Source organism: Mobula birostris, chromosome 5 (genome assembly GCF_030028105.1).
Source record: "Mobula birostris isolate sMobBir1 chromosome 5, sMobBir1.hap1, whole genome shotgun sequence".
Taxonomy (NCBI): domain Eukaryota; kingdom Metazoa; phylum Chordata; class Chondrichthyes; order Myliobatiformes; family Myliobatidae; genus Mobula; species Mobula birostris.
In genome coordinates, this window is record NC_092374.1 from 37,690,395 (window position 1) to 37,706,591 (window position 16,197).

The following is a 16,197-nucleotide window of genomic DNA, read 5'->3' on the forward strand; positions in this document are numbered from 1 at the left end:
TTTTAAAGAATTAAATTGTGTTGAACTCAGCTACAGAATATTTATGCCACATTTGAAACTGATATTGAATTCCTAAAATCCTGCATTGCTAATGATTTTACCCTCATAGTCACAATGGGGAGCGTTGATGGCAGACCCAAATGCAAGACACAAACACATCTTGTGAGGTTAACTTAGTTGAGTTTATTGCTCGTTACAAAGGGAGCAAAGCAGAAGCAGGAATAGCATACTGGACAAGGACTCAGGCCTTGGACGAGGCTGGGACTAAGGGTCTGGGCCAGGACTTGGTACTTGGAGCCTCCGGAGCCAGGAACTCTTCTTAATCACGGGACAGACTCAGACACAGGACATAAAACATAGAGCCGGGAATCCTCCTAAGACACAGAACGGAGTTGGGACTCTTCTTGACACAGGGTCAGGACCCTTCCAGGGTACAGGGCCGGGACCCCTTTTAGACACACGACATGGATACGGAGACTACACAACAATGGACAGAACTATAACTGGGCTCAAGTACGCTCCAAGCTGCAGCGAGCTCTTGACTCACCCCAGCAGGTTAACTTAGACTGGCCCGTACTGACAAGGGAAGGTGGCTTGCTGGCACTTGCTACAGGAGGAGACTAGGCTTGCTCCGGCCAGATGACATTGGCTCGCAATACCTTTGGTGACTTTGCAAACGCTCTCACACCGAACGGCTGAAAGCCGGAGACTATAAACTGCCGGTTCAGCCGAGAGTAAGTTGTCTCAGATCACCAAGCCGGAGGGACAAGGGAAAACAGGGAACCAAAGGGAAACAGGGAGTCAACGGTCCGGATCGTAACATAAACGAAGTAAGTTTAAAGGGACCCCGATCCGGACCATGACACTCATTGGTTTAACGTTGTTGGTTAGGTCAGGAATATTTTTGCATTAACTTTAAGTGTTACTAAATAAACATAAAAGTATGAAACATATTAATGAACGAGTGGAATAAAACTTGTTTTCAATCCTGTGGCTGAGCTGCTGGCATAAAATATTGTCCTGATGTTGTATAATTGAAGCTTGATTTATTGCGACAGTTAACTGTTAACTTTACAGCTGTTAAAGCAGCTATCTTAACTTGCATATCCTATTCACTATATAAAGAACTCTCTTTTCTCTTCCCCTCTAGTTCAATATTTTTCTGTATTGCTTTCCATACTTTTTATTCTGCTAAAATTAAAAATGTACTTTAAGGGCACTGGCAAATACCAGAGTGATGTTCTATAGGTGCTAGAAGCTTCAGATATTATCAAGTTGACAGTTATTCATGTGGTTTATTGACTTCTAGAAGGTTATTTAAAATTACTGCAATACCTGTGTGTGTGTGTGTGTGAGAGAGAGAGAGAGAGAGATGGTTTTACTGGAAAGTGATCATGTGTCAGTCTTTTTTTTAAAAGAAAAAAATCACTTCCAAGTTTTATGCACCATGACTGGCAATGTAGTCTTTTAGAGCCTTACTGAGATCAGGTGATTAAGCACCATCGTGGAAATGAAACCTAGACAAAGCTTGGCATGGAGTAGTTAAGTTTAAAAGTAAACTGGTTTATTAATGTACTGCCAATCCCTGTGTGGAAAAGCTGTGAAATGTGGAGTATGTGCATGTATAACAGAGTAGCATCACAAGTGTATAATATCTTCCTTGTGGTGAATACTGGGATCATTGCCAACATACTTTTCCACCATGAATGCATGTTTGTTTAAGCATTGAAGACTGGTGATCAGGAAAGCCAAAAAATGTATGATCTTATTTGAGTTAACTTTAGTATGGCCGTTGGCTTTCTCAGCTTGTGTAAAGAAGGCCGACAGCTGAAAAACCGATACAGGTGGCATAAAATTGATAGTTGAACTATGAAAAGCATGGAGGTCCAAAATTGGCAGAATCTTTTATTCAACCTCATGCAAATCATTCCATTATTATAATTAAAAATTATGTATGTACTAGAAGTTCAATTATTTCTTTTACATCTTGATGACCAGATTATTATGTGGCACGTTCAAAGTGCAAGGCTTTTCAGAAAGAAACAAGTTAAGCTAGTGCTGTTACCAATAATCGTGAGTCATTGCACTAATGCATAACCTCTCTAAGGTAGCTACAGTCAATATACTTTTTGTTTGTGGCTGGCAGCTAAATGTGTTTTAGTTAATTAGTTATAGTACAGTTTGGAAGTTCTAGAATTGTTTGGTTTCTGATTCAGTTTTTTGAAGCCAGGAGTTGTCTCTTAAATGAGAAAGAAAGGAAGATGAAGCATCTAAGTTATCCAATCCCAAATTTTTGCTCTTTTCCCCAGAGAAATGTACTTCTTCCCCTCAAAGCAATTGTACAATTTTTTTTTGAAGATTGTGGTTGAATCTGTTTCCTCTAAAGCACATGTAAACAGCAGGTGGAGATTACAATCACTTGCTGTGTAAATATTTTTCATTAGTAGCCTTAGTTCTTTTGCCAATTGTCATAAATCATTGGAACCAGTTTTCTTATTTTATCAAAACACAAGGATATTAAACTTGTATTTTCATTTAATGTTGGCTCAGAACAATCCCAGTTATTTTACACTCTCCACATAATTAAGTCCTTAAACTCTAGTAATATTCAAGTGTTCTTGGGCTGATTTAAGATGAGCATGCATTTGTTTTCAGACCTCCAATATCACAACTCCAGTGCATGCATGTTTTGTGCTAACAAGTTTTATGGTATTATAGTTTTCTTTCTGGGGTTTTGGTAATCCAGTGGTTCATTAATATAACTCTTCAACTTCATGGAAAAAGGACTTTCAAATTTGGCCATTACTAGAAATGCTACAGTGGGAACAGTGAACAAAGATGGATCATTGATGAATTTTAGCTTTAAAAGTAGATTGTTGTAATTTCATGGATCTTTTCAGTTAATAAGGGAATCACTGGCAAAGCCTGCGTTTGTGGATCTTCTAACTGCGTTAAACAAATTTCATGACATATGCCAGTGATATTAAATCTGTTTCTGATTCTGAAGCAAAATGGTCTTCTAGATCATTTTACGTAGTAGTTAAATGTCATTCAGGTTATTGCAAACTGCATGGATGCTAGACTGAATACTTCATATTTCTGCCCCTGCAGAGTGTGGTCAATTACATAGTTTTCAATAATGAATCCAATAATTTCATGGTCCATGTCACTGTATACTTGCATTCCTCAATTGCATTTGAGGCTGTTGGATCACTAACTGTGAATTCCGGACAGCTGCAGAGGAACAAAACAGCAAAGCTGCCATGTTGCAATATCACATTTTGTTATAGGCCAGTGGCTATGACAATCTCCTTGCAGCGTTTGTAATTGATTTCTGTGGCATTGCTAATGCTAATGTCATGTGTCCGGCTGATGTTATGCACCATTTTGGGCAAGGTGATTTCTGGTTGCTGTGGGAAGGAACTGTAACTCTTTAGTTTGCTTTTGGGTTATAATTCTGCATGTTGCTGTCCACTTACAAGTATTTCAAATATAAATGATTTATGTAGGCTTATTAAAAAATCTTTTCTGTTACGTTTTTGTATTTGGAACTAAGCTATTAAAAATTTGACAGCATTTCATTATTCTGCAACAAAGTGCTATGTTGAAGCAGACTGAATCAATTTTGATCAATTAAGCATTTATAAAACTTCTAACAAACTAAAGTTGGAGGGAAAACCTTTTGAGTTTTAAATTGCCTTTATTGTTAAAGCAGTTGTCTATTGAACAACAGGGTCAAAGCAAAAGGAGTTAGCTATGTTACAGTGAGGTAATCATTGTTCATCTTTAGGAACTTCATTTGCTAGATTGTTGTTAAATATCAAGTACAAATTGTTATATTTTCCTTAATTAAAACACAGTACAAGTACAGGCTTTTTGACTCACAATGTGCTGAACCAATTAAACAAATGATACCTAATCCCTTCTGCCTACAATTGGTTTCATATGGAAGGATACTTTATTGATCCCAAAAGAAATTAGTGTCGCAGTAGCACAAGTGCACAGATGTACAAATATTGGGAGAGAAGTAAGAAAGAATTTTTTAAAAAGTTGCCTCAAACAGTCTAACAGGAGGGGATCATCACTTCCCTGGCTATAGGTTGATTCATTATAGAGCCTATTGGCCGAGGGTAAGAATGACCTCATGTAGCGCTCTTTGAAGCAGGGCATTTGTCTTGGTCTATTATTAAAAGTGCTTCTCTGTTCAGCCAAAGTGGCCTGTAGAGGGTGAGAAACATTGTCCAGAATTGCCAGGATTTTCCGTAGGGTCCTTTGTTCTACCACAGCCTCCAGTGTGTCCAGTTTGACTCCCAAAACAGAGCCAGCCTTTCTGTTGAGCCTGTTGGCATCACCTGTGTTGATGCCATTGCCGCAGCACACCACTGCATCGAAGATTGTACTGGCAACAATGGACTGGTAGAATACATAAAGGAGAGGCTTGCATACTCCAAAGGACCTCAGTATCCTCAAGAAGTACAGGCAACTCTGGCCCTTCTTGTATGTAGCCTCTGTTGGTGCTCCCCTTTGCCTGTATTCCAGGTGCACCCCAAGGTACTTGTAGGTCCTCACTATTAGTAGTAACAGGGAGCAGTGCAGGCTTAGTCTTCCTAAAGTCCATCACCATCTCTTTTGTCAAATGGTGTAAGCTGAATCACCTGCAGCTCAACATCTGTAAGACAAGGTCCTCCATCAGGGCCCTGTGTGCATCCTCCTGTCTTCTCTTTTATACACCCAACTATTGCTGAGTTATCAGAATTTCTGCACATGAGATGACTCAGTGTTGTATCTGAAGTCCAAGGTATACAGGGTAAATGGGAGGAGAGCCAATACAGTCCCCTGTGGGGCCCCAATGCTGCTTATAGCCATGTCTGACACGTGTTTCCAAAGCTGCACATACTGTGGTCTGCCAGTCAGGTAGTCCCTGATCCCGAATATAATGGAAGTGCCAACCTGCATTGATCGGAGCTCTCCACCCAGGCACTTGACAATTTTTTTTAAAAAATGATCCTTATAGTGCTGCCCTGCTTATTCAATGGGAGTAGGCTCTGCTCAGCAGGTAGGTGACAGCATCATCTACTTCAGTGGGCTCCTGGCAAGCAAACTGCAGGAGATCGAGGACTGATCGGACCAGGGATCAGAAGTGAGTCAGTACCAGTCTCTCTCGGGTCTTCATGACGTATGAGGTCAGGGCCTCTGGATGGTAGTCGTTCAAGACCTTCAGTTGGCCCTTTGGTACTGGCACGACACATGATGTTTTCCACATATCCCTCAGTTCTCTGCATATTCATTTGAAATGAATTAGATTTAATAATTAAAACTTATTGAGCAATTAGATAAACTCACCCCTCCCTTGTAGGATGTCAAGTTTGTATATTAGCTTGAATCAGTCAATGGCGAAAGATCTATTGTCTTGTACCAGAGGGCTTGCAGTTAAGATGAGAAGGGCTACGTCCAAAAAGGATGTGTTGGGCAAGCTTTTTCTAAAGAGAGGTGGGTGCCTGAAAGGCGCTGTCTAGGGTGATGGTGGAGGCAAATACGATAGGGTTTTAAGGAGGCACTTAGCACATGAATAAGCAAGATCTAGATGGATATGGACAGTGTGTAGGCAGAAGGGATTAGTTTAATTGTTTTTATTAATAATGTAATTAGTTTGGTACAACAGCGTGGGCTGAAGGGCCTGTTCCTGTAATGCACTTGTCTATGTTCTATCACTAGAGACTTTCTATACCAAAACGACTAACTTTGAAAGAATTCTCTGAAGCTCATTATGATCAAGAACCAGCGAAAATCAAAATTTTAATATAATACAGAATTTCAGCAGAGTGGGATTAGTTTTTCAACGCCAATTGATTGAAGTGATGAGAATGGATTGAATTTGATCATGGTTGAAAATTAATTGAAATGTAGACTTGAACTATGTATCTATTTGGCAGTGAGGCTTTAATCCTTGTGAGTTCATGGTCCAACTTTATATGAAAGTTTATTAATTTTTATTTATCTTCATTGCAGTTGTGATCTATTTTAACTTGATTTTTTCCCCAGTTCAATACCTAATTAGTCCTGAACTAAAAATGGTAGTTTCCATACAATCTGTTTCACATAGAGAATTTAAAATCAATCCAGGCCTGCACAGTTTTAAATAAATAGATAAATAACATGATTCTACTCTTAAATGTTGAAGTTTTAGTAGAATGGAATAGAATAATATTGCTGCTTGAAGTCTTCCTGTGCATTCTGTTCAAACAAAGGTGAATAGGTTATGCCAGGGAAAATGATCTTGTTCCATACAACCATAATGTCTTTTTTGTTAATTGTCTGCTGTGAAATTTTGAATGAACCCGGACTGATTATGGTTTGCAAATTTCTCCACAGCCCCATGAGTTTGATGAATGTCGCTTTGATATCAGTGTGAATGATAGTGTCTGGTATCTCCGTGCTCAAGACCCAGACCATAGACAGCAATGGATAGAGGCTATTGAACAGCACAAGGTAAAACAAGAATTTTTAATTGTCTGAAATGTTATTTTAAAATTAATTGTGACTGATGTTTAAATCGTACTTAAGTTTGGAATATTTGGTTTCTTGCTCTTTAATGCCTGTTGAGAAATATTGCATTTCTCATAATGCCTTACGAATTGAACTTTCAATTGAGTCAATAAGGACAAGAAACTGGAGAAACCTCCACTATCATAATGAAAGATTTGTTTCTATTTAAGTACTAGTGTGTGCCCTTGATAAAGCCGGCTGGTGGTGTAGTGGCATCCACACTGGACTTCAAGGCAAGTGGTCCCAGGTTCAAATTCGGCTGGCTCCTTGCAGGGTTGAGTGTCAAGCTAGCAACTTAGCCTTCTATTTTTTTTAAAAAAAACACAAAAATGCTAAAGGAATGGCAAGGCTGCCACCCAGCCTTTATTTACCTAAAATTGTCTCTTGATTTGCAAAATGAAAGGTACTATTTGAGGTTATAGTAAAAAGTATTATGGTATTAATGAAATAGAAAATAAATTGGGAAGAGGGGTGTGTACCATCAAAACTAAATAAATATCTCATTAGTAAATATTGAACATTGGTTTTTGAAATGGTTCACTTTGAACAAATTAGTTGTCAGTTCCTCCTGCTGTCAGTATGTTCTACCTTGTGTTCCAAATGATGGGGCAACTCTTATTTACTATAAATTTAGGAAGTGAGAATATAAAAGTTAATGGATGTTAAGTTGAAGTGTTTTTTCAGATTTTAAATTTATCAAACATCAGTCTTCATTGAGGGATTAGCAGTGGAAAGTGTGTATAAACTATCAAATGTAATTCAGGAAGATGATAAGTAGCAGATGTGACAGTCTCATGTATGGAGACAAAGAAATTTAAATATAGAGGAATAGTGGCTACATTTCAAACACTGAGTGACAGAAGGGTATACTGTATCTATCACAAAGATTGACTATGCAATAACTTGTAGCAATGAAGAAACAAAAAATAATAGTTTCACTATCTGGAACCAAAAATTACGAAAGCAAGAAAATAATGTTGAACTAGGAGGTGTGGTGAAGACTATTTTTAAGGCTACAGTAGAATTATACTATGCACATGTTTGAGCATAACATAAAGAAATAGTTGTTTAAAAAAAACTTCAAGTCACTGGAATGAAAGTTAGAATTTCTGAAGAGGATTGCGGTAAGAGGTGACCCATGGAGATCTTCATGAGAGCTTATGATAAGGTGAACAGTGATAGATTGTTTCAATTACTTGTGTTATAATGAGAGAGTACAAAGTGGCTCTTATTGCGCAGAACTAGAGGTCATTTTCTTTTCGCAATGAAGTTGGTCTCTGAAATTCATCACTGAAGTAGTGTAATAAAACTGTTACTCAGAAAAGAACTTAGTGTTTTGGGTGAACAGAAATTTGGATTAAATGCGATACATTATGAAAAACTGTTGTATTGATTTAGTTACTGAATTATTTGTATGCTATCATATTCAATGTTTTATCTTGGCTAGGTACCCATTTAGTCCAATAAACTAGCAAAGTGTAGCATAGTGTACTTCAGATTTGTAGCCCTTTGCTCTGCATTCTCTATCAAGTTTAAACTATACACCAGGCACTTAGAGAAAGCACCACATGTATGGAAGACCTGTACTTGCCACCATTTGAACTAATTGCTGGAGATTTTATTCTGAATTTCTGGTATTTGTGATGACCATTTGTGCCTCTTGCATAATGAACAATTCCACACTATTATTACTGTAACTTGATCTGCTTTTTAAGAATATATAAAATAATCCTATTCCATAAATTAACACACAGAATGCTGGAGGAACACAACAGGATAGGCAGCATCTATGGAAATTAATAAAACAGTCGACATTCCGTGCCCAGACAGTTCTTCAGGATTTACGCCTTTCTGCGTAGGAATGACTTTCCTTTTCCTTCATTTCATGCACTGACTTTTCAGAACTGTAATGGAAACTGCATTTGAGGGAACAATTGGATCTGGCATTTGTGCAAGTCTTATTCTGTATACCATAAAACCATCTGCATACCATCAATTAAATTCTGTATAGAATATAGAAGTCTACAGTACATTACAGACCCTTTGGCCCACAATGTTGTGCTGACTATGTAATCTACTCTAGAAACTGCCTTGAGTTTCCCTACCGCATAGCCCTCTTACTTTTTTTGAGCTCCATGTACCTATCCAAGAGTCTCTTAAGAGACCCTGTTGCATCCACCTCTACCACCGTCGCTGGCAGTGCATTTCCACACACCTACCACTCTGTGGAAAAAAACTTACTTCTGACATCCCCCTTGTACCTACTTCCAAGTACCTTAAAACTATGCCCCCTTGTGTTAGCTATTTCAGTCCTGGGTAAAAGCCTCTGGCTATCCACACAATCAAGTGCCTCTCACCATCCTGTACACCTCTATCAGGTCGCCTCTCATCCTCTGTCACTCCAAGGAGAAAAGGCCAAGTTCACTCAACTTATTCTCCTAAGGCACGCTCACCAATCCAGGCAACATCTTTGTAATTCTCCTATAGTACACTGTAGAGTAGTGGTCGCCAACCCGTCAATCGCAATCGACCGGTTGATCTTTGACACTTTCCCAGTAGATCCCGAAAAAAATCAAAAATAAGTACACAAATACTCCGGCCAGACATGGTCCTGTGGTCCACAACAGCCAAGCTGGCATATGTTGTGGAATTGACAGTATCATGGGAAGATGGTGTCGAAGAAGCTTATGAGAGGGAAAAGATGAAGTACTCTGAACTGGCAACTGAAGCTGCCCAGAATGGCTGGAAGACTAAGGTTTTCCCTGTAGAAGTGGGGTGCAGGGGATTCGTTGTGACATCTATGACCAGTCTATTGAAGAAGATAGGGGTGAGGGGTCACTCCCTCTAATAAGCAGTCAAGTCCTTGTCAAATGCAACAGAATAAAGCAGCAATTGGATTTGGATTAAAAAGAAAGACAACAACTGGGCTACAAGATGAAGACAGGAGGGTATGGAACTGAGGGGGGTGTATCTGGGACGCCAGGTAGCACCTTTGAGCCCTCTGGAGACATTGTGAGCTTATCAACAAAACGTCAAAGAAGGAGGGTGCCCACCTGATGACCCCGATGACGTACCTACCCTCCCTCCTTGTCACCACTCCAAGCCCACTGCCAACATCGAGAATGCCGACTTACCATAGGGATTGAAACATCAAGTCCTAGTAGCTCTACTGTAATGTGAGGGTTATAAAAATAAGTAATACTAATTAGGATAATGGTAATATAGCAATACTTTCGCTACTGAAAGCTGTTTGTAAAGAGAGATTATTTCCGAGTTGCGGGGTTTTAGTTCAGTTCCTTCTGCTCAGTGCGCGTGTGTGTAGTTCCTCCACCATGCACCGTGTTTTCAGTGTAGCTTGTGCTGCATCAAAGTGACGAATTAGATTAATTAAGAGTACAGACTGTCGAAAACATCAATATACAGCAGTGGTCCCCCACCGCCAGGCCGCGGACCGATACATTGCCACGAAGAATGCAGTGGTGCAGCAATGGCCAGAACGCACCCAGAACGTTTTTAAGAAAAAAGCCGAAATAAACAAGCTAATTAATTAGGTCCCGCCCGGCACATAAACGTCGGCCCAGATCAGAGGCGACGCAATCATTTCGTGTAAGTCACCTTTCGGCTAAACACAAGAAGCCTTTTACAAATGGCGATTTATTCAAGGAAGCAATGGCCATTACTGCAGAGACTGTTTTTAATGACTGTAAAAACAAAAATGACATCACAAACGTAATACATATATACCGCTTGGCCCTGCAGCAGTGACAAGGAGGGTAGAGTCACTGTCAGAGGACGTGGATCGACAAGTGTTAAAGGACTTGTCACTCTGTGAATATTTTTCACGACAGTTTGATGAACCCCTGAATGTAATGCAAACAGCTCAGCCTGTTGTATTTGTCAGAATGGCTTTCCAGGATTTTACAACAAAGGAGGACCTCCTCACTCTTTTACAATTAAAGGAAAGAACAAGAGTTGAGGATATCTACAATGAGTTTAAAAAACATGTCCGGGAAAATGACATCCCCATTCATAAACTGGTGGCAATTACTACTGATGGGGCCCCAGCAATGCGGTGTGCGCGTTGGTTTTATAGCACTAAAAGTCAGTGCCTACTTTGGGTCAACTTATCTATGTGAAATTGCATTTTCACAGATGAAAATTATTAAATCTAAGTACAGGAGCTGTCTTACTGACAGACACCTCACAGACTGTCTCAGACTGGCTGTCTGTAGTTATGAACCAAATTTCAGGGAACTAGCAGAAAGTATTCAGCCCCAGTCATCACACTGAGTGCAATAATCAATTTTTATTCATTTATTTTTCGTGTTGAAATAAAATTAAATAGTGACCCTTAGAAGTAAAGGTATGAAGTATTGTAATATTAAAGAAAGACAGCTATGGTCTGTTTGATATGCTAGTTACAGTGTTTTCTAGTTGGAATTAATTTGAAAGTTTGACAGAAGTATTTTGTGTAATTCAAATACAATTAGCCCAAATAAAAGGTCTCAAATTGGAGGTACAATCTGAGCTGTTTTTTCTCTAAACGATTTAGTTGGTAGATCTTGCCTTTCACTAAGGTCGAGGTAGGGGATCTTGGGCTTAAAAAAGTTGGTGACCACTACTCTAGAATGTCCACATCCTTCCCGAAGGGAGGTAACCAGAAGTGAACACCGTACTCTAAATAGGGCTAACTAAGGTCTTGTAGCTTTAACATTACCTCACAACTCTTTAGTCCCACAGTTGAAGGCCATCACACCATACACCTTCTTAACAACACTGTCAACCTGTGCAGTAGCTTTGAGTGTCCAATGCGCACAGGCACCAAGATCTTGCTGATCCTCCACATTGCCAAGAGTCTTAACATTAATACTGTATTCTGTCTTCAAATTTGACTTACCAAAATGAACCACTTCACACTTTTATGGGTTGAACTCCACCTGCCACTTCAGTCCAGTTCTGCATCCTATCGATGTCCTGCTGTAACCTCTGACAACCCTCCAGACTATCGCAACACCCCCAACCTTTGTGTGCTCAGCAAACCTACAAGCCCACCCTTCTACTTCCTCATCCAGTTCATTTATAAAAATCACAAAGGGGGGATGGGGGGGGTGACAGAACAGATCCCTGCGGAATACCGCTTGACACTGTCCTCCATGCAGAATATGAACCATCTACAACCACCCTTTGCCTTCTGTGGGCAAGCCAATTCTGGATCCACAAAGCAAGATCTCCTTGGATTCCATGCCTCATTACTTTCTGAATGAACCTTGCATGGGGAAACTTATCAAATACCTTACTGAAATCCATATATACTACATCCACTGCTCTACCTTCATCAACGTGTTTTGTTACATTCTCAAAGAATTCACTCAGGTTCGTAAGGCATGACCTGCCCCTGACAAAGCCATACTGACTAAACGTAATCAGATTACGCATCTCCAAATGCCCACCACTGAAGTAAGAATCACTGGTCTATAATTTCCTGGGTTATCTCTACTCCCTTTCTTGTACAAGGGAACAATATTTGCAACCTTCCAGTCTACTGGTATTTTTCTCATCCCTATTTGATGATGCAAGGAACATCGTCAGAGGCTCAGCAATTTTCTCCCTCACTTCCCATAGTAGCCTGTAATATATCTCATCCAGTTGCAGCGATTTACCTAACTTAATACTTTTCAAAAGCTCCAGCACATCCTATTTCTTAATGTCTATACACTCAAGCTTTTCAGTCCACTGTAAATCATCCCCACAATTGCCAAGATCTTTTTTCACTGGTGAATACTGAAGCAAAGTATTCGCTGAGTACCACTCCTACTTCCTCCGACTCCATGCACATTTCCCCTATTGCTCCTCATTGGTCCTGTTTTCACAAGGCTCATCCCCTTGCTCTTCACATACTTGCAGAATGCCTTGGGGTTTTCCTTAATCCTGCCCCTCCTAGCTCTCCTAATTTCATTCTTGAGCTCCTTCCTGGCACCCTTGGAATTTTCTCGAGCTCTAACAGTATCTAGTTTCTTGAACCTTTCAAGAATAGTGACTTTAGTTGCTTATTGTAGAAACATGGAAAACCTACAGCACAATTCAGGCCCTTCGGCCCACAAAGCTGTGCCGAACATATCCTTAGAGATTACATAGGGTTACCCACAGCCCTCTATTTTTCTGAGCTCCATATACCTGTCCAGGAGTTTCTTAAAAGACCCTATTCTATCCACCTCCACCACCGTCGCCGCTAGCGCATTCCACGCACTTAACACTCTCTGCGTTTATTTAAAAAAAAACCCTTATCCCTGACATTTCCTCTGCACTTCCAAACAACCTAAGACTGTGCCCTCTTGTGCTAGCCATTTCAGCCCTGGGGAAAAAGCCTCCGACTGTCCACACGATAAATGCCCCTCATCATTTTATACGCCTCTTTTATGTTGCCTCTCATCCTCTGTCACTCCAAGGAAAAAGGCCAAATTCACTCAACCTATTCTCAAAAGGCATGCCAATCCAGGCAACATCCTTGTAAATCTCCTCTGCACCCTTTCTATGGTTTCCACATCCTTCCTGTAGTGAGGCGACCAGAACTGAACACAGTACTCCAAGTGGGGTCTGACCAGGGTCCTGTATAGTTGCAACATTACCTCTCAGCTCGTAAGCACAATCCCACGATTGATAAAGGCCAATGTACTGTATGCTCCTCCCTCGCATCCCACAGTAGCCTGGACTACATCTCATCCGGTCCCAGTGACTTATCCAACTTGAGGCTCTCCAAAAGCTCCAGCGCATCCTCTTTCTTAATATTTACATGCTCAAGCTTTCCAGTCCACTGTAAGTCATCCCTATAATCGCCAAAGTCCTTTTCCATAGTGAATACTGAAGCAAAGTATTCATTAAGTACCTCTGCTATGCCCTCCGGTTCCATGCACACATTTCCACTGTCACACTTGATTGGTCCTGTTCTCTCGTGTCTTATCCTCTTGCTCTTCACGTACATATAGAATGCATTGGGGTTTTCTTTAATCCTGTCTGCCAAGGCCTTCTCATGGCCCCTTCAGGCTCTCCTAATTTTTCTTAAGCTCCTTCCTGCTAGCCTTATAATCTTCTAGATCTCTATCGTTACCTAGTTTTTTGAACCTTCCGTAAACTCTTCTATTCTTCTTGACAAGATTTACAACAGCTTTTATACACCACGGTTCCTGTACTCTACCATCCTCTCCCTGTATCACTGGAACTTAGCTGTGCAGAACTCCATGCAAATATCCTCTGAACATTTGCCACATTCCTTTCGTATATTTTCTTGAAAACATCTGTTCCCAATTTATGCTTCCAATTTCCTGCCTGATAGCCTCGTATTTCCCCTTACTCCAATTAAAAGCTTTCCTAACCTGTCTGTTCCTGTCCCTCTCCAATGCCATGGTAAAGGAGGTAGAATTGTGATCTCTATCTCCAAGATGCTCTCCCACTGAGAGGTCTGACGTCTGACTGGGTTCATTTTCCAATACCAGATCAAGTATGGCCTCTCCTCTTCTAGGCTTATCTACATATTGTGTCAAGAATACAATATGTAGACCCCATCTAAACCCCTTACTCTAGGGAGATACCAATCGATATTTGGGAAATTAAAATCTCCCACCACGACAAACCTATTATTATTACACCTTTCCAGAATCTGTCTCCTCTATCTGCTCCTCGATGTCCCTGTTACTATTGGGTGGTTAACAAAAAAAAAACACCCAGTAAAGTTATTGACCCCTTCCTGTTCCTAATTTGCACCCACAGAGAGTCCGTAGACAATCCCTCCATGACTTCCTCCTTTTCTGCAGCTGTGACACTATCTCTGATCAACAGTGCGACACTCCCACCTCTTTTGCCTCCCTCCCTGTCCTGTTGTGGTAAATATTATCTTCAAAGGTAATGAAATGTTGAGGGCTGTTTCATAACACCTTCAAAGCTGAGACAGAAGTAATAAATTATAGATAATACAGCCAGTTAATCCTGTCTTGAGGTGAGCCCCCCCCCCCCAAACCCAAGATTAGCGTAGTTATTACTGCATTGCAAAGTTAGTTGGGTTGGTTGTGACATTATTGTATCAAATTAAATTGATGAAAGATGGAATGTCTAGTTTTGCTATTTAGGTTTGTAACTGTGCTGATGAAGTTTACCAGCCTATTCAGAGCACAGTTAAGGGTTAATAAAATTTGAGTGCAGAATCATACATGATAAAGATAGTTGATCTCTATTTTGAAAGGACATTGGTGAAATGGGTAGGCTTTTATTGACAATCCAGTAGCTACGTGGTCACCATATTGATTGTCTTGGTTTTCTTTCACCTCAGTCAAAATCCAGAAATGACCTATCTTAATTTAAAAGTACAGGTGTCCCCCACTTTTCGAACGTTCGCTTTACGAAACCTCACTGTTACGAAAGACCTACATTAGTACCCTGTTTTCACTAACAGAAGGTTTTTTCACTGTTACGAAAAAAGCAATGCGCGAAAAATGGCGGCGTGTGGAAAAAAAAAGCAGCGTGCGCCCCGAGCAGCCAAGCTCCTCCCCCGGAACTGCATTCTAGCCACCATTGCTTAAACACGTGCTTTATCTCGATTTATTTTGTGCATCCATTAGCAAGATGAGTTCTAAGGTATCGGAAAAGCCTAAAAGAGCTCGATAGGGTGTTACACTTAGCGTAAAACTAGACATAATTAAACGTTTCGATCATGATGAACGAAGCAAGGATATCGTCCACGCGTTGAACTTGCCTGCATCCACCATTCACACTATTTACACGCAGAGAGAAAAAATCTTGAAAGCTGCCGATGTTACTGTTGGTTCTGCTCGTAGCAAAGTGGTCTCTTTTAGTCGGCATCCAGTAATGGATAAAATGGAAAGTCTATTGCTTGAGTGGATTGATGGGTGTGCAAAACGTGGTGTTCCTTTAAGTTATCTTATACTTAAGGAGAAATCAGTCAATCTCTTTAATAAGCTGAAACAGAAAGCACTGGCTGATGGTGATGAAAGTATTGCGAAAGTGGAATTTAAAGGTGGTCACGGGTGGTTTGATCGGTTTCTGAGGCGAGGGCAGCTTCATAGTTTAATGTTTACCGGAGAGAGTGCTTCAACTGATAACTGAAGCTGCTGAAAGCTTCCCAACAGAACTGAAGAAAATAATTACAGAAGGTGGTTATTCGTATAAGCAAGTGTCTAACTGTGATGAAACTGCAATTTATTGGAAAAAATTGCCGAGTAAGACATTTATTTCGAAAGAAGAAAAGCAGGCTAAGGGACACAAGGCATCGAAGGACAAGTTTACCCCAATGCCTATTATTAACGCCACTAAGCCTCTACTAGTGTACCATTCAGAAAATCCGAGGGCACTTAAAGGCGTTGATAAGAAAACACTTCCCGTTGTGTTCCATTCACATCCAAGCAGTTGGAACACCCAAGTGCTTTTTTCTGAGTACATGAGCAGATACGTTCGTCCTTTTGTTGAAAAATACTGTAGAGAAAATAACCTCAATAATAGGTGTCTTGTGATTGTCGATAATTGTGCTGCTCATCTGCCTGCCATTACCGAGTATGGCAATAACACTCGTGTTGCGTTCTTACCGCCAATTACGACATCGTTGCTGCAGCCGTGTGACCAAGGCCTAATAGCCACAATTAAGGC

At 40.4% G+C, this 16,197-nt stretch overlaps 1 protein-coding gene across 6 annotated transcripts in view; it reads left to right on the forward strand.

Annotated features, from left to right (window-relative positions):
• LOC140197637 (ceramide transfer protein) overlaps window positions 1–16,197 on the forward strand; it is a 130,204-nt gene that overhangs the window by 39,908 nt on the left and 74,099 nt on the right. For all 6 annotated transcript variants that reach the window (XM_072257897.1, XM_072257898.1, XM_072257899.1 and 3 more), the window contains exon 3: window positions 6,373–6,489. In XM_072257897.1, coding sequence (XP_072113998.1) covers window positions 6,373–6,489 — 117 coding nt within the window. The remainder of the gene's footprint in view (window positions 1–6,372; window positions 6,490–16,197) is intronic.